Consider the following 24714-nt stretch of genomic DNA (forward strand, 5'->3'; position numbering starts at 1 on the left):
TGCCTCTGAGATAGGCTGCTCTCTCCTGTGCTTCCCACCCCTGCTCACTGCTCTGCATCACCTGTCATTTCCTGGGTCATCACCAATGTCCATGCTTGCTCTACACACCATAATCTTCCTGTGAGCAAGGGATACTGATAAGAGAAATAGTTAAGAAGGCACCTCTGTGCTGCAGAAGCAGGGATCTGAAAAAAAACACCACAGTAATTTATGGACTCTTACCCTCTTTGGCAGTCAGCTGAGCTTCTTCGATTTCTCTCCCTTCTCCCTTTGTTGTGTTTTTAATATTTCACCAAGAGGACAGAAAATGCTTTTCCTGTCAAAAGCAGCTGTGACTGCTTCCTTCTGTTGTCATTTGGTGCTAGTCTCCAGCACTGACATTTCCATGGCCTGGGCAGCAGAGCTCAGGTCCCTCACTGTGACTGGCAATGGCACTTGGCAGACAGCTTGTGTCCACCTGGGCTTCCATCACCATGGAGAGGAGGAGGCATGGCAGTGGCTTGTTGGCAGCAATGCTAATTTGCCTGTGCAGAGGATCAAGGGACTGACCTGGCTGAAAACCAGTTGTATGTTTGCTGTTTTTTAATTTCCACCACTGGGCTAGTTTTCATCCACGTTAGTCCAAGCAAGGCCCCCGCAGTATTAGGGAAGAAGCAGGAATATATAGCTGCAAGTAGAGAACAGGACTGAATCTCCAGTGGCAATTTGCTGTTAAATCAGTGTAAGTCAACTATTAAATTGTACCTTTAGACTATGAAGCAAAATGTCGTGGTATTTGGTCTCTTCATGCAGTACAATCATATTGTGACTTAGTAACAGTAAAGTTTTATGGATGGCTGTTTTTGTTAAGATAACTTTTTCCAATCATATTCACTTAGTCTCTGTGAGTTTAAGATAAAACAGGGCAATGCTGGATGCAGTTTGTTCCACGCAGGAGGTGTGAATCTGGCCTGATTAACAAGATGCTTTGTTAGGAGGTTGTTGCTGACCTTGGTGGAATTTAGCTCCTTTAAAATGAGAGTGAGTAAGAGCTAGGTGGAGTTTGAGCTAGGGAGAGCTAGTAAGAGTTAGGGAGTTTGCTTTGGCCTGTGTGTGGCTGGGGTCTGTAGTGGTATGTTGTGGTGCTTTTGCTTATAAGAGAAATCCCTGGGCACATTTATTGTGAATTATTCTCACATTTATTTACAAGTTGTAAATATTGTAAATTTATTTACAAATTGTAAATATTGTAAATTATTCCCACATTTATTCCCAAATTATTTACACATTTATTGTAAATTATATGGAAAGTGGGAGAAAAACCCAGTGTTTGTGCCAATGTTGGAAATATGTAAGTTGTGGTGTTCTCAAGATGCTCTTCCTGTCCCTCTGCTGTTCTGAATGTCCCTGTATGCTGTGCAGTGCGCCTGGAGTAAAAATCCATGAGCAGGCCCCTTTGCCTGCCCCCTTGCTCAGCAGGTAGGCAATCACAGAGCAAGTAAGGCCAAGGCAGGCTTCTTCCTTTGTTCTTGCCAAAAGAATGGCAGTGCGTGGCTGGCTACCCTAGAAGCATGTTTCCCCAAAATGCTGTCTGATGTTCCCTTCCCTGGGAAGGGACAGCCTCAAGCCATGGTTCAGGTGGGTCATACTTCAGCTTGTAGTCAGGGTTGCTCATGGTTAAAATAGGTATCTGCATTGGGTTTAACAAAATTTGTATGAGATGTGGGTTAGCAGCAGGATAGTGCTTTGGAAACAGGTAAAAACCTCCTGCGGTGGGGTCTCCAGCCTTGGTTTGCCTATTGTGGAGTTATCTTTTTGTTATAATGCTTTTTGAGGTATCTCTGTTTTTCCTTTTGGCCTACTGGAAGTCTGGGAGTGATTTTAGGAAGTGAGAGTGACCTTGAACATGTCATACTAAGGATTTCTTTTAATATTTTCACATTCAATGTATGTGAATTGATTTTACTGCTGTATGTTTATTAACTTGTTAGTAGCAAATCATTTTATCATTTAAAGCAGCTGGGAATAACTGTTTTCAAATGTAACCCATTATCTTGCTCTTCGTTGGGCAGGGATTAAAATATTTTTTAAATGGTGAATATATTTCAAGACCTCAGTAAACCTTATAGGTTGTTTGTAGCAAAGTAGGTTCTTTTAGATCATCACCAGTATGTCTCATAATACCATGCCAGGTTGTACCTTGTAAGAGCTCACAGGGGTTTCTTCTCAGCTCCTCTGACTGTCATTACTGTATGACCTTGTGCAAGTGCTTCAGCTGCTGTCACACCTTCACCTTTTTGAGTATTGTGTACTCTTGCAACATAATTATCTATAACTCAAAGCTGCCTGACCACCTACATGAAGTCCCATCTTAATAGAATCAACAGAATGTTCAAGGCTGAAAGGGACTATCAGGTGTTACCTGCTCAGGCAGGGTAAGATAGAATACATTGCTCAGGATTGCGTTCAGATGGTTCTTGAGTATCTCCAGGGAAGGAGCCTCCCTAGCCTCTCTGGGCAAACCTATTCCAGCGCTCGGTCATTGTCCCAGGAAAGTTCTTCTTCATGTTCAGGTGTAACTTCCTGTGTTTTGGTTTATGCCTGTCGCTTCTTGCCCCATTGTCTGGCACCACCAAGAAGAGTCTTGACACCCTCCCTTCAGAGGACCTTTAATGAGGTCTTTATACCTAGCTTCAACTTTGTGTTCTGCTGTTTCTACTGGCTTACCAAGCTCTTTAACTGGAGTATAGAACTCATCCTGTAAATTTGACAACATCATTGAAGTGTGCTAAGCCATTTTGTATGTGCATGTATGTGGGATAAATTTGTCATTTCTCCAGAATTCAAGAGCAGGAGAAGCTCCGGTTAAGATCTCCTCTCGTTGCAAATCCCTTTCCCCTTCTGCTCACAAGCTCAGAACCATGCAGATTTGCACTTTGACTTTGTCAAAACTCCTGCATTTTGATGTCATGGTTTTCTTAGGTGTTTATCTGTCTTTAAATGAAAGTCACTGATTTTTATAGTGTTTTAATAAAACCTTCCACTTCATAAAATGCTTTCATTCCTTCTTTGTAACTGGCTACTATTTAATGCTGCCAAACTTGGATTTCTAAAACTAGTCACCTATAATTTCTATTTGGGCAACAGAGTAAGTGACCTAAATTTCAAGGTGCTGAATATCCCAGTACTCTAATTGAAATCCTTGGGGCTTAGTATGGGAACTGCAACCAATTTTCAGTATGAACAGCAGTTGAAGTAGTTGCATGTTTTTCAAGAAACACTTGGAGCCCTTATGAAGAAATCTTTCTCTCATCCCCACTACCTCTGCAATTAGTTATGTTGGTATCTTCTTGGTACTTAGGCTGGATCTGTGTTCCTTCGGTGATTCTGTGCAGTCGCTATGTTATGCTGTTCACACAAGAACATTCTGTTTCCTTCTGAAAATACTGCTGTTTTCAGCTGATGGTAAAAAGCCACCTTCCTCAGAGTTAAGGGAGAAGCTGCAAGCAGCTCATTTTAGGAAGCCTACAGCCCTTCAGGATAAGCTCAAGTGATGACTTTCTGTTTAAAGCTGTAACTTGCCAGATGACACTGCGTATCTGCAGTGACTTCTGCATTGTGGCGGCCACAAAATTCAGCTGAGGGATTCGTGTGGTTGTTCAGCCATGTTATGCTGAAAGCAGTCACTAGATGTGCACTGAAGTTTCATTTATAGAGTACTGATAGATGTCTTCAGAACTGTTGTTAGTCTGTAAAAAGTATAAAAATATGAAAGATTTAAGACAAAGACTTTTTAAAAAAGTGATCTCTATTTACTTGACTGTCTCAGTCGTTATCCCTGGTAACATGTGTTTCTGTCATGTACTTACCAATTATTACAATGTAATAACAATATGGAAAACAAGCAAACAAAACCAAAACAAACTCACAAACAAAAACACCCCAACAAAAGAAGACAATACAGTGTTTAGTTCTACATAATGTTCTGGGGCATATGATACAAAGGATTTGCTCCCAGTTTTTTTCAGTTGGAGTGCTTCTACTCAGAACGCATAGATATGATCATATGTATACGTATACCTCTATTATGCATAAAAAAGCAAAGTCACCTTTTTAATTTCTTGCTGATTAGATATTTCAGCTTTGGCTAATTATACTTCCTAATATTCCTCATGCTTCTGAAAACTTGTGTAGTTCTGTTTTATACTGAGGCTATATAACATCATATTTGGGTTGCAGAATGCATGAGAAAAAGGAAGGTTTGTATTCTTGCCACAGAAAAAGTTACTGCTTGCTTTGTCTCAGCCAGTAGGTCAGCGTGCTCTGCACACTCACCTGTTAGGCGCGCTATCCTGCAATGCCATAGTGCTTCTTACTCCCAAGAGCAAGCATTCCTTCTAATCCAGGGTTTACAGGAAAAAGTTATTAGTCATTCATTGAGTGGCACACCCATTGCCTATTGAGAAATATTTTTAGAAAGAAACAGAAGTCCACAGCATGGCTCACAGAGACTGTTTTGAAATACCTGGCTGTGTGCACACCCGTGCCCCTAGCCTTTACCTGAGGAAACTTTCAAATTACATTAGTGTGAGCTGTGTCCAAGTTGAGCAACACAGGACAGACTCTTAGGACTCATGGGCTACCTGTCAGGCTAGCGAATTTCCTATTTTTAAAGCAGGAAAATCCATGTGCTAATACCGAAACCAAAACATCCAGATACATAGTAGCTTTGGAAGTAGACATAAAACTTTACAAGATTTTTATAGACTTAGCAAGATAATTTGGGTTAGCTCAGTGTTACAGGAGGTATTTGCTTTAGTGCTCAATAGGTGTGTGGCATCTAAAACATTGGATACATTTGTATATGTGCTCTGTAGAGCCAGTGTGTCCTGCCAGGGTGATGTATGCTGAAAGAGGAATGGGAAGTGCTTGATCTGTCTTGACATGGTCAATGGCTAGACCTGCAAAGGTGCCTCAGAACTGGCACTGACTTCCAACAGGTTTTGGGATAGCTGCGCTGGAGCCAGTGCTGCCTTGCAGCAGAGGAAAAGGAAATTCCTCCCATAGGGATGGATTTTGCAATAGCAGGTGGCTGTGAGCTGACTGATGGCATCTATTGTTGGCCAAGAGGAGGAGTGTGTAGTGCCTTGATCCTGTCAAAAGAAAGGGGGAATTTTTGAGGTTGTGGCAAATCCATGTGCAGAATCGGTTTTAAAAGTGGAACAAGCATTACTGCTTTCAGAGCAGAGCCATAGAAGTTGGGGTGTCCAGTTCTTGAGAGCAGATCATTAAAATGCCTTTCCAACAAGGAAAGTCACAAGCCTTTCTCAGCCTGAGGACATTTTAAACCACATCTCTTACTCAAAATGGAACTCCTTATCAGTCCCAGCTGGTCTTGCTGGGAGTGCCACTGCCTTGGCTTACGTGCAACCTTGAGTAACTAGAGGGTTCAAAAGACACAAGGCTGCAGCAAAGCAGCACCTATTGCATGGACCTGTATCCTGGCCAATAGAACTATGGTACCAGTTGTCTGACAAAGCAGAAGTTTAGGTGCATGCATATTTCGCAGGATTTAGAAAGCATCTTAGTTCTACTGATGTTCTCTTACGAACAAGTAGACTTGTGGTCTAGGCTTTTATTCTTTGCAGGTGGTTTACAGATCCTGTGCTGAAGGTAAAAGAGGGGTTTTCATGATTTTATGTGTTTCGCACAAACCATTTTGACTGGAACACCTCTGCTGCAGACAGGTTTTGAGCTTTTTCAGCTATGGAGAATACTAGGCAAAAATAAAGGCTACAATCTGACCCTGACTGCACCAAGTAACCTTCAAATGCATTATGAAAATTGCCTATCTGTAACTGATCTGTAGTTGAAGTCTGTTTTGTGAAGGCTCAAGATTTCTTCCCAGGTAGCAATAATGAGAATATTAGCACTTTCTTACACTGAATTGGACAGCAGATTGGACTGCTGCTGCAGAATACTGCTAACTTATAATGCTTGTTTCTTGGAGAAGTGGGGAAAGCCACTACCTTGCTGTTGGAAGTTTATGTGTTTGTGTTACGAAGAAATACTTTTGCTCTATGCCGGCTTCAATATAAATTTCTAATAATGATCTTTCTGTTGTTTAAAGAAGGGGGGTTGGGGAAGCCTTTTATCTCCCTGTGGTATGTGAATGTTTGGGAAATACCTCCAAGTGGTGAGGGAATCACAGGTTTGACCCAAACCATTTTGGAGAATTCTAGTGTTTAAGGTGTGGCTTTTATATCCAGTAAAATATCTGAGAGGAGTGTGTTTGTTTTTCAAGTCTGGCCAACTCTGAAAGTATGATTCAGAACCAGAAGAATGAATCTGTGAAGTAAAGTAGAAATTTGAAGCCATCTGCAGTTCAAAGAAAGTCTTTGTTGAAGCCTGGTCTAGTAAACTCTACAGTAGTTTTCTACTCCTAAATAAAATGGGGATTTATTTGTGAGAGGTTCTTAGTATGAAATTGTTTGTATTTCAGTTTTATGCTGAAAATGCTGTGTTTTGCGGGCTACAATATAAACTTCAAAGAAAATCTTCAGAAGGGGTAATGGGTTTAAACTCAAAGGTTAAGTTCAGGTTAGATGTAAGGAAGAAATTTTTTATTGTGAGGGTGATGAGGCACTGGAACAGGTTGCCCAAGGAAGCTGGGAATGCTCTATCCCTGACAGTGTTCAAGATCTGGTTGGACAGAGCTGTGAGTGAGGTGAGGTGTCCTCTCCCATTGTAGAAGGGGGTGGAACTTGATGATCTTAAGGTCCTTTCCAACTAACCATTCTATGGTTTAACTGGTCTTTAATAACAACCTTACACCACTTCAGAATTCCTCATTGCTAACTACAGTGCTGTGAACAATATGATTAAATTAATAATTTTAATAAGTTACTTGAATAATGTCTGGACACAGTGCTCTTTATTATGCAGCAATATTGGATGTTTTCAATTGTGTGGCAAATCTAATGCAGTTGTACTTTTGTTGCTGATTTCAGTCATGGGTCACCATACAGCTGAGTCTCTACATGGACTGACTGAGGCCATGTAATTCGGCTTCACTGCTGCATTCTCAGTGTGTGCTGACCCCAACAAAGCTCTGGTACCTAGTTTGTTTTTTATAATCTTAGTCCATTTATGCTGTTGTACTATTTAAAAAATGAAAGGCAGCAGAAAAAAGAGCAAATAACAACTGATAACTTGCAGCAGAAACAATTACTCTGCAGGTTTTAAAGTATAGCAATGAAACAGGTGTACTGAGGTCTTAAAGCATTTTGTTTAAAATTGGGTTAAGATGTTCAATTTCAGAAGTTATTCCTCAATGACTACACAATATTTTCCTCTTGCCTAAGAAAAACACTAAAAATTTTGCTTGGACAGTCAGGGAACAAAAGAGGAAAATTTACTTGAAACTATAAGTCTCGGTCCGCATGACAGGAGAACCATACAGACATTATGTTATTAAGTTATTAAGTCTTTGTATGTCTGCAGGTGTCTGTGCCTCATGACAGCTGGCTTCTTCAGTACTGATTTCTGTCATTTGAGAGCAGTAAATAGTTGAGGAGTATCCTTCCCATAGGTCCTTTTCTTTCCCCTCTGCCTAACTTCAGTCAAAGATGACTGCAGCTCTCCTAAGAGTTCTGCTGCTTTCTGTGACACATGTTCAGGCCCCAGATTTGTGCCCCTAACTGAGAGTCCAGCGTGGCAGGAACTGCATCTACATGTGCGGAGCAGAAAGTGGAAGGTGAACGCAGAACAGGTGAATGAAGCAGCAATAAACCTTTCCAAACACACTCCACATGGCTCTGCTTCTCTACCAGCCAGCACTGTTCTTTCTGTTTAATGATTTTGTTTCATTAGCGTGTTTGAAGGGCAGAAATTAAATACTGGAGGCTGATGGCATTTGCACTTCGGTCAAATTCAGTAAGATCTGTGCTTAGCAAGATCTTGTAGCTAGGAGTCATCTTCATGTTTTGTACAATGCCAGCCTTACTGAAGGAAAATGAAGAAAGTCCTATGAGCACAGCTGTTACTTATGCACAGGTAAAAATTCCCATGTGTGTAAGTACCAGGCTGTGTTAGTCTGGTTTTGTGTACTTTAGATACGTGTATTTACTTTAATTTATTGGCAGGATTGTGTTTGAACTTAACCAAATATTAGTTATAAAGTTGAAATGCCTTATTGATATAGGCATTACGTAGCTATAAGAGGACTTTGGCTCCATCCAGTACTTTGTCTTTCATATGATAACATCTGTCACTTCACAGCGTCCACCTGAAACTTGGTGTGTCACATTTATTTCAGATTATGGTTTGTATTACCAATTTGGAGTTACTCTCCATACTTTATTTTAATTTTTATTTTTAAGTTCTGTACCAGTATGTGGAGTCTGGACTAATCCAGCCCTTTGCTTCAATGAAGCAAGTATGAGTTAGGATCTTTTTTTTTTTCATTTGTCTGTATGAATGTATCTTTTGGTTCCAGTAGGACAGTCCACAAGATGGGGTGAGTTATGTCTTGTAGGTATACAGTGGTTTATTTTTAACTGAGCCAGAATTTTTGTGTGTGCTAAACTTTATTATTTTCTGAATTTCAGAGCAGTAAGAAATCTAATTCTGAAAATGACTTGCCTTCAGAAGGGACAGTTTACTTCACTGTGATGGACTCTCTAGGCAATGCCTGGTCTTCCATCAAGTGCACTTGCATGGTCTTCAGCACAGGACTGGTTCCAGATGGTTAAGGATTTATGCTGCAAGTGAGAAAATATTTCCCAATATAACACATTCTAGTATGTGTGGAGACTCAGATTGGACAGATTAGTTAATTTTTAGATTTTTTTTTTTTAATACGTATTTCCTGTTCTTGTTAAACTCTAACTAAAGAAACACACTTTTTTTTTTTTTTTTTTACACAGACTTCTTTATGCAAGGAGAACAGGGTTGGAATTCCAGCCTCAACTGCCTCAGAAACTCATTCTGCACAGCAGATGTGAGTTTCCAGGAAAGGACTGACTGACGTGTTTTGGCCAAGTCCAGGAGGTGAGATTGTTACACACCTTCACTAGCCTTAGCAGGTCAGACTTGTGTCTGAGCAGAACTATTCAGATACATGTTGATGAGATTACATTTGGGGTGCTGTGGCCATAGTTGACCTTTTTTTCTTTAAGGCAAAGAAAGATAGAAATGTCTTCCATGACTTCTAAAATACTGTGGCTCCTCACTAGGGAAAGTGCCTCTTTTAGCAGTGCAAAGTTGTGTCGCTGACAACTGTGTACCCGGTAACCTGTATGTATAGAACTCTCATGTGTAATCAATGGTGATAACTTTTCTTATTGTGCTTTGTAAACATAATGCAGAGAGAGAGAGATCAGCGACAACTAAAACATAGGTGTTATCAACATCATTCTCATCCTAAACGCAAACACAATACTCTACCAGCTACCAGGAAGATAATTAACTTTATCCCAGCTGAAACAAGGACAGTGTTTTTGTTTAGGTTCATCAGTGTAACAGACAAATACTACAAAAAAAGTTTTCAAATACCTGTGAAAGCAAATTTCACATCCAGAGCTCTAAGAATTGTGCTCTCCCAGAGGGGAATTTGAGGAGGAAGGCCCTTTTTAGTGATCTGTGCATGTTTTTATTCTGTTTGGTTGCTGTTGTGGAATGTTGTTAGTGGCAAATAGAAAGTGTGAGAGGGGTGAGAGGATGATGAACCAGAGGTGGATGAAGAACTGTATTCTTTCCTTAGACTGCCAGGTGGTGTCTATAACCACTTCTGTCACTGGCTTTGTGCTTTTCTTAAACGTCACACATCTTTTTTAGTTTAGCATGTGTATTGGTAGTCCCTGCTGATGGAAGAGAGCTAACACAGGCTTGCAAACAGTTTAAAAAAAGCATAGCCAAAGCAGATGTGGTGAAGACTTGGGTTAAGCTTAGTCTGCTTTTTGTACATCTGTTTTATTCACTACGCTAATTCTCTTCCTGTTTCCTTCCCTTTGTGGTACTCTTAAGGGCTCCAGGAACACCCTTTTTCTTCTTGTTGTGTTATACATGAGCACTTGCCTTTCCTGTAGAGTCTAGAGATGTGTTTTCATAAGAACATAGAGGCTCAAGAATAGGGCAATATAGGACATGCAAACAAATTTTTGTTTCTTCAGCCTCTATTTCCTGTTATTGGCAAACCCTTGACTTTCCTAGCATCAAGATGTCTGTATTAAACATCTACAGGAAAAATAATCAGGCTTCTGAAACTGAATGCAAAATTATGTCTACCAAGGCAGCTTATGTGCAAGAGAGCAGTTTTCCTATGAAGTATCAGAAGATGTTTTGTGAGATTTGTTGCATCACATACACTCTACCTCATTGCAGAACTTTGTTTAATATTTTTAAAGGTACTACCAAACATGTTGGAGTTTACTGTGAGGGTGGTGAGGCACTGGAATGGGTTGCCCAAGGAAGCTGTGAATGCTTCATCCTTGACGGTGTTCAAGGCCAGGTTGGAGAGAGCCTTGGGTGACATGGTTTTAGTGTGAGGTGTCCCTGCCCATGGCAGGGGGTTGGAACTAGATGATCTTAAGGTCCTTTCCAACCCTAACTATTCTATGATTCTAATCCTCAACAAGCCTTAGCTGCAGTCTGGCTTTGTTTGAACTCTTCCAGAAGAGGTACGATCTCAATTTAATGCTTGAAAAGTAAGTGGTTAGGTGTGGAGTTCCCAGTCGTAGCACAGACACAGTAGCAGAAGTGCCTGTGAGGACCATGTAAATAGCAGTTCTCAGCATTATAGGTACATAGTAGAGAAGTGGTAGGTGGTGCTGTTCTGCTGTATTTACCTGTTGTTCTCAGGCCTGTTAATAAAGGAGTAATTTGCTTGCTTAGTGCATAATCAGAAATAAATTTACTATGAGATGGCATGGAAACACATTCATTCCTGTTGTGATAGTCTTTTTATTTTCATTATGGATTAATCATAGGCTGGATTAATCAGCAACCCACGTACAAAGTCTGCATACAAAGAACTGTGTAAAGGCTTTATAATTGTAATGGTTCCACAGGACATATCTGAATTTTCTGTCAGCCTTTTGTATGCCCCTGAGTAGTGCTCAATTAGTAAGCCCTATGTCTTTAGTTAGGTAGAGTCTTCAATTTGGGATAGAGTGTAATTGATCAAAATATTGGGAGTTGATGGAGAGTAACACAAAAAACCCCAAGGTGTTCTGCCTGATGGGCAAGCACTGCTCTTGACGTGGCTGCAGTTTCCTCTGGAAGAAAGTGTCACCTGAACCTAATCCAGTCCTACTGAAACCTTCAGGATTTGACTGTGTGTGTGATGCCTTAGTTCAGTTCCTGTTACTGCAGCGTGCATTGTGTGTGACTCCTGTGCCATCAGTGGGTGTTGGTGAACATTGCTGTTTTATGCAGAAGGCTGGTGGCATCTGTAACCTTAAGGTGTAGAAGTCTTGAGAGGCAGAGGTGTCTGGAGCCAGTAGCCCATGAGTGGACACAACAGAGCCTGTTTGGTCATAGCCTGATTATCACTAGAGGGAGTTGGTGGAAATCTTGGGGTTCTCTGCCTTCCAAGTTCTTACAGAAAGTCCTGTGGGCAGGATCTGACACCTGAGGAGGTGGCTGTGCAATGGAATACTACTCTGGAATGAACATGTGTAATTCTGCAGCATTAACTTCCATGTTTAGGTGCACTAGTGGCATGAATACTTTAATCTGTAATTATAGTTCAAAGGAATATAAAACTCCTAATTCAGAAACTTAACCTCTCCCCACCCTCCAAACCAAACTGCAATTCATTAGAACGGCACTGCAGATGCGAATTAGAAGGACCTTGTGAAAGCAGCAGCTGCAGCAAAGTACTGCGTGCAGTAGGGGCGCTATATGGCAGACAGGTATTTTGTGTATTTACACAGAATACAGTCTCAGTTGTATTATTCCAGTATGTTTCCTTAAAAAAAATAAAAAGGCTAAAAAATTAAAACATAATCAGTGTTAAATATGATTTTCTTCTGCTTTTCTCCATCAAATGTTGCTCAGATTAAAGGGGATCTTTTGCAGTCAGACCTATTCTTTAACTGTAGTTTTGATTATTTTTCTTTTTTTTAATTACCATTCCTGCTATTAAAAATGTGTGTTACACTTGTATAGCATTTTTGAGGTCTTGATGGTGAAGGAACATGACCTTGAAATAGTTGGCTGTATGTTTGACAGCCATCTAAAGCAATATTCAGTGCGCTTAGCATGTGTTGTTAAATGAACTTGAGAGTTCCAATTTAAATGATGAAGGGTGGGAATGCAGTTTAGGAAATCACCTTTCAAGAGTCTGTGGTCATGTCTAATTTGCTTTTCTGATTGTGATGTGATCCAGTTAGTACTGATGCTGAAATATTTACAAGCAAATACAGCATGCTGCTATATCAGTCATGATAACATGAAAGACATGCTAATTTTAAACACTAAATTTCACACTTTACTGCCATGGAGTCAATACATAGACTATTGCTAGCCAAGCAGTAGTTGTAGGATCAATCAGCAAGAATATTCTTAATTTAACTGACATGAACTTACTAATGGCTAATTCCAGAGACAAGAATGCATGAACAGTGCATCAAGCATATGCCAATGAAACAAAATGGGCAACAAAATTGTTTTCCTTTTTCTTTCCTTTTTTTTGAGTCTATAGATTTAATACATATAGTATGATGCAGGTAATCTTTTTTCCTTGATTAGAGAGAAGTAGAAAACTATTCACAGGATTACCATATGTGAAACACGAAAGTGCTAAATGATAGATTTTTGCACCACAAAACCCAAAGACAATTGGGATTGCTTTTTTACATGTTCTCTGAAATGGAATTGAATGTCAGAATTTGATGTCTTACTGAATGTCTGTTTTATTCATATTGCTGCAGGAGAGGGGAGTCACAAAAGGGGCTCACTTCAAGTGATGATAATGCTTCATGCTTGTTTAACTTTTGCAAGAATGTCACAATTTTAGGGATAGATTAGAAATACAGAATTCAAACCTGTGTGTAAATACTGCATCCAAGGGAAACAAACTTTTATTGGCCGTTTTGCATGGCCAAGGCTTCACCCACAGGCTGCAGCAGAAATAGAAGTAGAATTTGTTTTGTGTCCTACTTTTTATCGTAACGACATTGTTGTAAGAAGTAATGAACGCAGGTTACATCATGTTTTTTATATGTCACCAGAAAACAGTTTTTTGAAGTGGTTTATTTGATTGTGGAGTGATGTTACAGTAGCATTGCAAGTCTAGGGTCAGTAATAATTGTTCTTAAGTAAGGTTTATGGATTCCTCTTTTGAGAGAGTTATTTCTGTACAGTCATTTAGTGGTAGCTCTGCCCTGATTATAAGCTTTTGAATCTCCAAGCTGGTTGGTGAAGTGCCAGAACTGCTTTTGTTGCATCGTTGCGTACTCCTCCTTAGGTCAGCATTACTACTAATAAGTTTTCTTCTCTGTATGTGTCAATGTGTGGTGTTGCATAAAAGTGTGAACACTCGCTTCAAGCTGACTTGTTCTGCAGTTCAGGTCAGTTTTCTTTCTGAGATTATCTCTGAGATAGCAAGCGAGCATCTGCATGTGTGTTATAACTGTATAAAAAGTGATTGCATTTATATTCAGTGATACATCTCATGGCAGCAGGTGGTTTCTCCTCCTCAGAAGCAGCTCATTAGTTCATCTGAGGAGCTGTCATGTAATTAATGAAGTTAATCTGGAAACTTTCTTCTGCCTGTGGACAGGAGACCATAGACATCAAGGACTTCAGGGGAGCAGTTTCTTTTCGTAACTGTCCAAGAAGAGTTTGGTGATTGGTATGCACGCATGAGGTGATATGCCTGAGGGCAATTATAGCTACATCATAATGTTTTTGTGGACAGTGGCTGGAAAACATGAGCAATGCATCACTTGGACATCAAGAAATGGATGGTAGCATGGATGGGTGTTTCTCTATTTGATTAAAGGGAAGTCATGGGTGTTCCTGTCTGAATAGCTGGCAAAGAGGCTTCCCTTACTTCAGCTGTGTATTCATCATATTCCCAGCAGTTGTCTGAGCTAGTATTTGCCTCTGTGAGCAGTAACTTACTAAGCAGTAAGTGAAGCACAAATGAGAATAGCTTTTGAGGAAATACAAGTGTGAATTCGTAATCTGTGTCAATACACATGCATTGTGTTGCCCAGGCTTTCCAAATGCATCCATGCAGCCTGTGCTATTATTTCCTAGGCCATGTCTCATCTACACTTGTCATGCAGTTACCACACCCTGCCAGTACTTCCTCAAGAGGTACTTCCCTGACATTAACCTTTTTGCAGTGGTGGGTGGGACCAGAAGTTATGCAAGAAAAGTTATAATGAGAAACTCTCTGGTAGAAGTTGTAGTGTAGAGTCCAAATTGCAGTGATATTAGTAAAGGCCCCTTGATTCACATCTGACCAGTTTTTATAACGTCAAAAATTATTTGCTTCAAGGCTTTTTGGTTTGGGTTGGGGTTTTTTGGGGGTGTTTTGATTTGGTGGTGGGGGGGGGTGGGGGGGGGATAATTTTTGTGTTTTTTTTGGTTTTTGTTTGTTGGTGTTTTTTTTCTTTAGATTGTTTTCAAGGTAACTGGAAGGCATTTGTCATGTGTGTGTTTAAGCTGTGTCTCTTGATTGCTGTTGTGTCTTTTAGCCATCCACGTCTAGGCATGGCTGTAAGGCAGCATAAAGCAGTAAAGATTGACCATTTGGAGCATTAGAAGAAACTACTGGGAAGAAACACGTGTTTTTCAGTAGAGTGACATCTTTCTTTACATCTTTCTGACATCTTTAAATCAGGAGATTGCTTATATTTGCTCAGAAAACACTGATGGCAGAAACACTTGTTGCAAATGTTTTATCCTTTGTCTGGTTATAAGGAACGAGAACCTCTTTAGGTGCTAAAATAGACAAGAAAAAAAAAAGCAAGATTCAGTTTATAGGAGATTAGCAAGATTAACTCTGGGGATTTGGGAGAGATGAACTATAAAACTCATTTCCATGGAGGGAATAGCAGCCAGACTGTCCTGGTCATGTGCCAGAGAGCTAAGGAAAGAGGGTTCTGTGGCATCCTTGGAGCATGGGAGTCTTACAGCATACACATGCAACAAGTTCAACACAGCAGCCTGCCCAGTGTCCAGTCGGGAAAACTGAGACCTGTCTGTGTGACCTTGCACTTGACAGCATGCTGACTCTGAGGCAGTGAGTCTGGGTTGGTCTGACCACTTCCGTATTTATTTTGCAAATATCCTTCCCCCTGTCCTACTTGATTTCCTGTTTAGTAGAGGAATATGGGTGTTTCCAGGATTAACATGGGCATTGAAACATCGGTGAAGTCCAAAATCTTCTTTTTTGTATGGCACTTTTCTTTGCTGCTGCAACACAGTTTCTTCTGTTGATTATAATGAATCACTTTGGAAAGCTGGCTTAGGGCAGAGGTGCTAGATGTGGTTGTGATTGAAGTAATTTGCTTTTGTAGGAGAAATGTGATACTTGATAGTTTTCTATTTCTTGATAAAATTCTGTGGGTTTGGGATTTTTTCCTCCCCTCTGCAAGTATTTAGTAACTTTACAAGTTGTGGTAACTTTGACAGTCTTTGATAAATTGCTTCTCTTTACAGTAGGTAAACTTAGTACTTGTCCAAAAATACATCAAGTTTCCAATAATGCAGCTGAGCTTGAGAAAGTCATTTTTGTTACTCCTGTCATGCTGGCTGAGGAGCAGATACAGAAAGCTGTAGAACACTCAGCTTTTCAGAGCTTGAATGTAGAGAGCTCTTCTACTTGTGAGATTTCCCATTGTTTGGCATCAGGAAACACTAGTCTCTTTCTAACATCTTTACTTTGTGGAAGAAGGTTTCTGTCCCCCTATTGCAACAGAAGAACCAAATAATGATGACTATTGAGGTGGGGTTTTTTTGTTTTATGGATGAGCTGCTGGATTCTTGGACCCCATGTGAAATTAGCCTTAGTATTAGATACCTCAGTAAATTGGAAAAGGCATCTAATTTTAGCTGCTTCCCTGGCATGAAAGGTCAGTGTCCAGCCCCACTGTTTTGCTGACAGACTTTATCGTGCAGAATTGCTGATTTGGGGATACAAGCCAGTTGCTGTAATTGTTTATAAACTAGCCCCCTTTTGCCAGGAAAGGATATGAAAGTCTTTCAAAACTACTGCGGGCCCTTAGAGTGCTGTCAAAATTTCTTCACTGCCCTTTTGATTGTCTTTTCCTTCTTGAGCCATAATGCAGTACTTTCTTCTTGGCCAGAGCTGAAGACTAGACCTACAATCTAAAGTTAGGCTTTAGCCTAGAATTAGACTTTTATTGTCTCCAGGTACACTGGTTGATGGACTGTCTTCTAATAAGTGTTCTCTGTCCAAGACAGGCATCGGAACTACAGGAATAGTCCTGTGAGAGAGAGAAATAGTGGAGTTTCCTGTGAGGAAGCACCTGTGAGTAGATTATTATCTTACCTCTCTAAGTGCAAACACTGTGGTTCTTGTATAAAAGACTCAAAACCCAGTTCTGGTTTTGTTCACATTAGTGTAAACTCTGCCATCTGATGGTGCTGGAGCATGTCACAAGGTGCAGTTTGGGCCCTGCTGTTCCTGGGGTTGATGAGAAGCTCATGTTTGGCTACTGCTCGTGTACAGGTCGATTAATCATTTAAAACTTGATGTACCCAAATGCATTCCAGAAATCCACTGCTGCTCACTTTGAGCAGTAAAACTAGGACTTAGGAAGCAAACAGGCATAAGAAGTAAACAAGCTTGCTCAAGACTTTTATATTCTGCATGCTTATACAGGAGAGTGCTCTGAACTATTTTATTGGTGGGAGTGAGAGGAGGTTTGGTAGCAACTGCAGACTGCAATGCCCACGCAATTCGCCATGTGCTTGGTAATAAATAATAGATATAGAAAGTTTTTGATTTTGTGAAATTTTGTTTCAGATCAAGTGTTTAGAAAACAATTATACAGATTATAATTAGAACATATTTCAGGTCTACTTTCCCCATATGGGTGGGGGTTGGGACGGTGGGGGAGGGTGTTGGGTGGTGTTTTGCAGGAGGAATGGTTTAGTTTTTTTGGCATAACACAATAAAGGGAGTTTTCAGTTGAGCAGCCATCTCCTTCTGCGGAGGAAACTCACAGGGTGATATTTATGCTTGTTTAGTCATCAGAGATGAAGTGCACAATAATGGTAAGCCTGTGTTTCTACAATTGGAGGATATTTCTCATAATGAAGGAAGTCTCCAAGGTCAACAGCTACAATACCCGGAGAAGTTACATCACAAAACCACATCTGCACAAGACTGCTCTCTTCCTCCCACCCCCCTTGTCTTCTTTTTGCATGTTCTCTCTCTCTCAGCTTAAGTCTTGCTCACATCACTTGCAAGAATACTGTGGATTTGGTTTGGATTTCTGTTTGCAGTGTTATTTAGCTATTAAAAAAATAATAGGCCAGCCCCCCCAAGCAATCAGCAGGAGTGAATGAGTAGGTTTTTCTCCCTAAATAATTGGAAAAAATCCAAGTATAGTCTTCTAATATCCTGGACATTCCCAAACTTGGTTTCTCTATCTAATGTTTTTGCAATGAGCATTACATTGTATTTTCATGGTGGCAGCAGCAGCACCAGCCTCGGCCTGTGCACTTCTTAGTCATTTTCTGTCATGTTATAGTAGTGGGCAGCTCATGCTGCTGCGTTGAGCTGTGTGTACATGAAGGAGAAAGTTTTAGGATATTTTAGCAAAATTTGCATGAAGGAAAAGAGAGGAGGATAGATCTTAATTTTTCCAGGTCTCTTTGTATCTGCATTTATTATGCAAATTAATGTTACTGCTACATGTAACACAGTTTGGAAACCTGTGATGTTTTCTTGTGTTTGTATGCATGAAATTTCAGTGCAAGGAATGTATTTTATAATGTTTTTTTTCTAAGCAGTACTTTTCACCAATGTTTGCTTGGTTTAGCTGTAACAAATGGCTGTTAATCTAAATTCAGGTTGTCATATAATGGCAAGAACAAGGGCACTCCTTAGAAGCCTACCTGTCCATTTTATTTGTTTGCCAGCCTCCTGGTGAGGTTTGCTCTTACTCCATCCACAGGATAGCAAAGTGAGAGGTTGCTCTACATACTCCTCATTGCTGTAGACCTTATTCTGTTTATACCCAAAACTCTGACTCAATACTGTTGAAGTCAGCCAAGTCATTCCTTGGCTTCAGGTTGTTCTGAATCAGTCTATAAACCTAAAAGTCAAAGCTGGTTCTAACAAAGAAAACAAAACCTTTTTCCTTCTGTTCCTAGCAGAGCTTGTGTTGTGGTTTAAGCCTGTTGTTCATGTCTGATCATGTTCACTGATGATCATTCCAAGCATCATATTAGAGTGAAATTACCTAGTATTCAATATTTCTTTGATTGCATCTGGTTTGTCAACAATTAGTGCATTTAAAAAGGGTGGCGGCATTCTGCCGTCCCTGTTCCCTCACTCTGCAATTGGGAATGGTAGTTACGAAGAGCTGTAAACGTCATCCACATAGCTAGGTAACCGTGACTATTTAAGAAGGTGAGAATAAAGGCTGACCTTCTTTTAGGTGTGTACAGGTATGAGATAAGTTGGATTGGACTAGCGAAGGAAGGATTTGTAAAGCTTAGGATATGTGTTTTGGAAGGTGTGCTAGATGTATTGGCTATAAGTTGCTCATCCTGGCCTTGCTCAGCATTGTGGCCAATATTTTACTTTATTTTCCCAATGGAGAAACAAGATACGCTTCAGAGCATCATCTCGGAAAATACGTGGAGTGCCTTCATGGCATTCTAGGCGGAGGCTTTTTGGTAAGTAATGAGATTCTTTCAAGTTTATTTTGGAACTACTCAATATTACTATTTCTTTACCATTTACACTAGTAAATTGATCAAATACCCTGTCAACAGGAATCTCTTAAGTTGGATCAAAAGAAATTAGCTGTGTTACCACATAGGTATTATTAATTGTTATTGGTTATTTTATCTGCAACATTATGTCACTTTAAAGCTGAGAAAATCAGAGTCTAGATTGCAGAATACACATGCAAAACTGGAACCAAGCCTCTGAGCGTGTCATGGTTTGCATAAAGGGTTAAATCTTACATTTTACTTGTTTAAAAGGAGTTCAACAGTATACCCCTAGATAACTAGCATTTAGTTAACAGTTCCTTAATTTCTACTATATGAGATGTTGACAGTTATTTCTCTGCCTTAGTTGTTTATTCAGAAGAATCAAGTGGCAGTTATCAAAGCTTTGCATTCCAGTAACAGCAAAGGATGAAGAATTGAGTATGTTCATTATAGGACATTGTTAATCTCAAGCTATTATTTTCTGTCTTTTGTAATTTTATGGACCATATTGTAGCATATTTAAGTTCCCTGACTTCAGGTCTCCTTTGTAATTTGCTTTTAAAAGTCCTCTTAGAAGTAGGCTACAGATCTGAAGACTATTCATCTGGGTAGTTTTTATTTTACTGTCTTGTTGAGTAAATCTAAGCAGTTTGCAGATAACACTTCACTCTTTCTTTATGGTTTTCCAAGGTACTCCTGGGTGTGGAAACTTTTTAAGTGCGAACTATTATTAAGTCCTGATGTTGGTGGGTTGGATACTCTGTTTAATCAACTCTCCTCCTTGATTTTTATGGTAAAAGCTCTGGAGTATGGATGATTTGTGTTTTTTACAGGTAGCTCTTGCTTTGTTATTTTTCATTTCTGTCACTGGAAACTGGTTGTGAAAACCTAGAAGCAGCAATCTGTAATGAAATGTTTGCCTGAATTGGGCAAAATATTCCTAGACACTAGTCATACTGGTTTGTCACACAGGCAATGATGACAACTCTTCAGTGACTAATATGTTAGTAATAGTTGGGTTTTTTTTAACAAATAATTGTGGGAGACTTCTCTCGTAGTCCTCATTTGACAGAAAGTGAATACATTTTTTTGCAAAACATTTTATTTGGCGGGTACAGCCTTTAATGTGAACAAAAAATTTTAAAGTTGAAGCACTTTAAGTTGCAGCAGTACCACAGCAGGCTCTTTATGCACTTAAGTGCTGTGTATACACAAATCAGAAATACACCTATCTTGGTGTTGGTGTTACTGATATCAGAGGCAAGATGCCTGCTGTGTTAAACAGGAGTGGAACTCAATAACTCGCACAGACTGCCTCAGCTCTCTGCCAAGAATAATGTAAATGAAGTTAGTGTGAGGACTGTCTTTTATCTGTCTTGTCTGTGCAACAAAATAGAAGTGTGGTGTGTCTGCTCCACATCTAGGTACTTATTCCAGCTGCAGTATTCATTGGGCTTCACAATGATGACTCCTGTGGATGCTTTGGACATGAGGACTGTGGGAAAAGCTGTGCGGTGAGCCTTTACACTCCCGTCCCAGATAATCTCAAAGGCAAGGTGATGGCTGTGTCAAAAATTCATGTCTCTGTTTGCTGTGCAGATGCTGTCCTCAGTTCTGGCTGCCTTTATTGGGATCATTGGTTCTGGATATTGTATAATCATTTCAGCACTGGCCTTGTCTCATGGACCATACTGTTTTACTCACTTAGAAAGAAACTGGATCTATCCTTTCACTGAATCCTCTGGAGGGTAAGTTGGCTGTTCATGAGGATGTTAAATCTTCCCCTCTGTACACATAGACTGTATTTCAGTACCTTTCAGCAATATCCAGTAACCATATACCAAGATCTGTTCATAAGTTTATGCTTCTTGTTCACTTGGACTTGAACTTGCTCACTTACTCTTGAAAAGATGGCATCAGTTACTCACACTGCTTAAATTTAAAACCAAAGCAATATAAATTCTTTGTCCTACAAAAAGGAATCTGATCATATATGTATAACTAATAATATCTATATACCGTATACTGTTCATATCCATGAACATCACTAACATAAAGCTTTAGGACTTTGAGGGATTTACAAACTATGAATAGCGGTTGTTACAAAAATTGTCTCATCATTTGTGTAAGACTGTTTTGTGAGGCTTGCTTCTGAAGTTGCTCTGTGTTGCTATAAACTGGCCTAATACCTTCATTAGTGACAATGGCATAGAAGCTTTGTAAATGAACTAGAAAAGGTTTATAAGAATCTTTGTACACCACAGGGCTGGGAGGGCCAGAAGCACCTAACTATCTCTAATTAGGGTTCTCCAGCAAACCAAGCTGAATTGTATGCTATTCCCCATTAATCCACACAAGTCCCACAGTCTGGAAGAGGATTTGGTTTGGATCATGGCATGCTTTTACAGTGTCTGTATGATTGGCAACCTCGAGGTTGTTTCTAGTAACAGTTTATGGCTGATGCCAGACTAGAGAAAGTTTGAGTACTAAGAAACCACATAAAGCAACTTTGCAGCAGAGAGCTTGAATTTTACATTTCAATTGCATCTCTCCCGGGAGGGGACATTCATCCTCCTCCTCCATTCCCTTCCTCCCTTGCCCCCTCTCCCCCCATATGACTGAATACAGAAGAACTGAGTCAGCTCCTTGCTGAAGGTTCATCAGGGCTGATGTTCTGAAGATATGGATGCGAACTAACAGCTGGAATACTCTGAATTTGCTCTGTGTTTGGCTCTTCCAGCATAGGCATGTGAGGGCCCAAAGAAAGCAGCACAAGAGAGGAGGTGACCCGTTTGGATCAGTAATTGCTGTCTTCAGAATAAAGGCCCAGTCCTGAAAAGCTCTATGGTTGTTTTGAGAAATAGCTTTGTTCTTTCAGCTTCCTTGAGCTTGTGTCTCACTTTAATCAGTAATACAAGATTCTGCCTTTATAGCTTAGTTTGCTTTTATTTTTTATTTTGCTTTTTTTAAAAAATCTTTTTAAGAAATTAAGACTTAACAAAAATGTATGGTTGATAGTTCAACATGCTCTTAAACAGAGCAAACTCTGCATGGAATAAACCATTGCATTTTCTATTCCCACTTTGAGTATCCTCAATGCAGTTACAGACTGGACATTATTTGTTCTAGTTATAGTAAGCATCCCACTCTGTTAATATGCTTCTAATTGCTTTGTACAGGTACTTGTTTGAGTATAACAGGTGGTCTGAATGTCAAGAACCTCATAACATTGTGCAGTGGAATGTCACCCTCTTTTCCATCCTTCTTGTCTTGGGAGGAATAGAGTTCATTCTGTGCTTCATACAGATAATCAACGGCATTCTTGGAGGACTGTGTGGGTTGTGCTGCAGTCATGAGGAGGTAAGCCATTTGTAGTTATAACCATGCTTTTTTTTTATATAAGGAGGAAGTTTGAGTATAAAGAGGAAGTTCTTTACTGTAAGGGTGGTGAGGCACTGGAATGGGTTGCCCAGGGAAGTTGTGAAAGTTCCATCCCTGACGGTGTTCAAGGCCATGTTGTACAGAGCCCTAGGTGGCATGGTTTAGTGTGAGGTGCGCCTGCCCATGGCAGAGGGGTTGGAGCTAGATGATCTTAAGGTCCTTTCCAACCCCAACTATTCTATGATTCTGTGATTCTACTTCTCAGATGAACTTCAAACACTTGTTACTGATGTTACTGTGGAATCTTACTTAGCAGCTACTTCATAGATATTCTTAAACAACAATTCACTGTACAGGTTTTTTTACAGCCCTGTTGTTTGACCACATGACTTCAGCTGATCCCTCAGCTGTCACAGTGAAGTTAGGCTGCAGAGGAGCTGGAAGGCTTTTCCCCTCCCTGTGGCACATGTTGTCTTCAGCACTATATAGGTGTGATATACCTGAAATACAGATCTCCTGGTGGTGTTTTTTGCCAAAACCTAAACCACTGTTGCATGGTGTGCTACAGTTTTGTGGTAGGTTACTTGTTCTAGCTATATTGCTTTAGCTGTGTATTTTGCTCACATGCAGCAGATGTATTACTGAGAATATGCAGTAATGAAAACCACAGCCTCTGGCCTTGTTAAAGGTAAAGAATTAAATTGCACATAGCTAACAAAACCTGCAGACAGATCTGATGGGTTTTTTGAAGGAAGGGTTTTTTGTTGTTTTATTTTTTGAAGAAGGGAAATTTTCCCAGACTTCTTTAGTGTCCCGTTAAACAGTTTGAGTATGTTGTTAAAATTGGTATCCTAGTTATAGTGTTGGAACTGCAGTAGCTTAAGGTATGAACCAGATGTGATTTATATCACACACATTATGACTAAGAACGTTTCACATTTTTAATTGGCGTAGTTGAATGCTGTGGTTTTATCAAAGCTATTACTGTCTTCTCACTCCTGTCTGCCATGCTGTAACTGCAGTATAAAAGAGCCATGCTAAGGTTGTCTAAATGTAGCCAGGTTAATTTTAGCTCTTGTGGTTGAATATAATATTAGCTTTCTTCCCCTTAATAAGTGTCTTTCTTTTTGTTCTCCCCACAGACATACGCTTGCTAGAAACTTGACAATGTATTGACGTCGGTACATATGTGTGATGTATTGAGATATCTGTGGGGTTTTGGGGGTTTTGGTTTGTTGTTTTTTTTTGTTGTTGTTTTTTTTGTTGGTTGGTTTTGGCTTTTTGGGGGGGGGGGAGGAGGTTGGGCATTGTTTTTTTCTTTTGTTTTGTTTTTACATTCCATGCTTACTAAAATGCACGTTGTTTGTTGTCAAACCGTGCTATTGCCATCAATTTAACTGACTTGAGGCCAGCCTTTGTTGTTAGTCATATGTGTGTTTTCCAACCTGCCTGTATCTAAAGCCAAAATGTATCCTGAATTTCTCTGGTTCATTTCATTTTAGTATGGGCAACTGCCTGAACGCATGTCACTATAGATGTTGGGTTTGTGCTTTTTCTTTCTACTGACAAAATGGCTCTGTACTTTATGTTGTTTTCCTAGTAAAGTTGCACTTTGTTGGAATGAGCACAAACCCAACCTAGTGTGTTCTGGATATAAAGGAATACTAGGCTGGAACAAAAATAAAGCGGCAGTAAAATGTGGGTTATTGAGGGCAGATATATGTGCTTCACCTCTTCAGAAGTTTTCTGAACTTCTGTATTTCACAAATAAAGATTTATATTAAAAACACCCAGCAGGTGTCGGTGATTCTTTCCCTGCCCCTGCTGAAACACTGCTTTCCTCATCTTAGTGTAAAAGATAATGCAGCATTAAAACATGACTATAAGGCAGTCAGGTTATAACCTATTTCTCCTCTCCAGCAGGCTCTGTCAGAGTGGGAACTGCTTCACTGTTTGGTTTAGATCATTTAGCTGGGCCAGGCAATTGTGCATCAACAAGGGTATGATACTTCAGTGACACGTATGGCTCTGTGACAGATTAAACTATCTACATGGAGTCTTAGTCCTGTGTCTGGGCTACTAGTTAGTTCATTGCTGATGGCCATCCCAGGGACCAGAGGGGAATTCCCATGCAGCTGAGCTATAGCTCAAAAACATACCAGAAACTTGAGGTGTGTCTCAAGCTGTTCTCACAGCCCAGTCTGCCAAGTACAAAAGTATATCTGAAAAAAGAAGTTAACCGTGAAGATGAAATCGCACATACACATCCACAGCAGCAAAAGAACTCACAGATGGGAAGAATTTGTGTTTAGCATCTCAGGATATCCGCTTCTTGCAATGTCATTTATTCATACATAAATACATAGAAATAGTTGAGGGCAGTCTTTCATACTTTACTGCAACTGCTTATTGTATTTATCT

At 39.9% G+C, this 24714-nt stretch overlaps 1 protein-coding gene across 3 annotated transcripts; it reads left to right on the forward strand.

The window, feature by feature from the left end:
• Positions 1–1300: 1300 nt before the first annotated feature.
• On the forward strand, positions 1301–23524 carry LOC130605960 (transmembrane 4 L6 family member 1-like). Of its 3 annotated transcripts, none has more exons than XM_057421856.1 (6): positions 1301–1458; positions 18794–18870; positions 20337–20426; positions 20512–20660; positions 22092–22272; positions 23436–23524. In XM_057421856.1, exons 1-6 carry the CDS (start codon positions 1422–1424, stop codon positions 23448–23450), a joined length of 549 nt encoding a protein of 182 aa, XP_057277839.1. In that variant the 5' UTR covers positions 1301–1421; the 3' UTR covers positions 23451–23524. The 3 variants fall into 3 exon arrangements, with proteins under 3 accessions (XP_057277839.1, XP_057277840.1, XP_057277838.1); XM_057421857.1 differs by lacking the exons at positions 1301–1458; positions 18794–18870 and adding exons at positions 1480–1617; positions 16423–16489; XM_057421855.1 differs by lacking the exon at positions 1301–1458 and having other exon boundaries at positions 18541–18870.
• Positions 23525–24714: the final 1190 nt, after the last annotated feature.

This window comes from Pezoporus wallicus, unplaced genomic scaffold (assembly GCF_028554395.1).
Source record: "Pezoporus wallicus isolate ANWC-B61680 ecotype Strahan unplaced genomic scaffold, APGP_CSIRO_Pwel_v1 scaffold_7402, whole genome shotgun sequence".
Lineage (NCBI taxonomy): Eukaryota > Metazoa > Chordata > Aves > Psittaciformes > Psittacidae > Pezoporus > Pezoporus wallicus.

What these genes read in the sequence shown, in the direction of transcription:
- LOC130605960 (XM_057421855.1), top strand. Translation starts at nt 18,694, where the DNA reads ATGTGTTTTGGAAGGTGTGCTAGATGTATTGGCTATAAGTTGCTCATC. An exon ending in TTCTAGGCGGAGGCTTTTTG is followed by an intron (nt 18,871 to 20,336) that starts GTAAGTAATGAG and finishes CTCCACATCTAG; the next exon opens with GTACTTATTCCAGCTGCAGT. An exon ending in ACTGTGGGAAAAGCTGTGCG is followed by an intron (nt 20,427 to 20,511) that starts GTGAGCCTTTAC and finishes TTTGCTGTGCAG; the next exon opens with ATGCTGTCCTCAGTTCTGGC.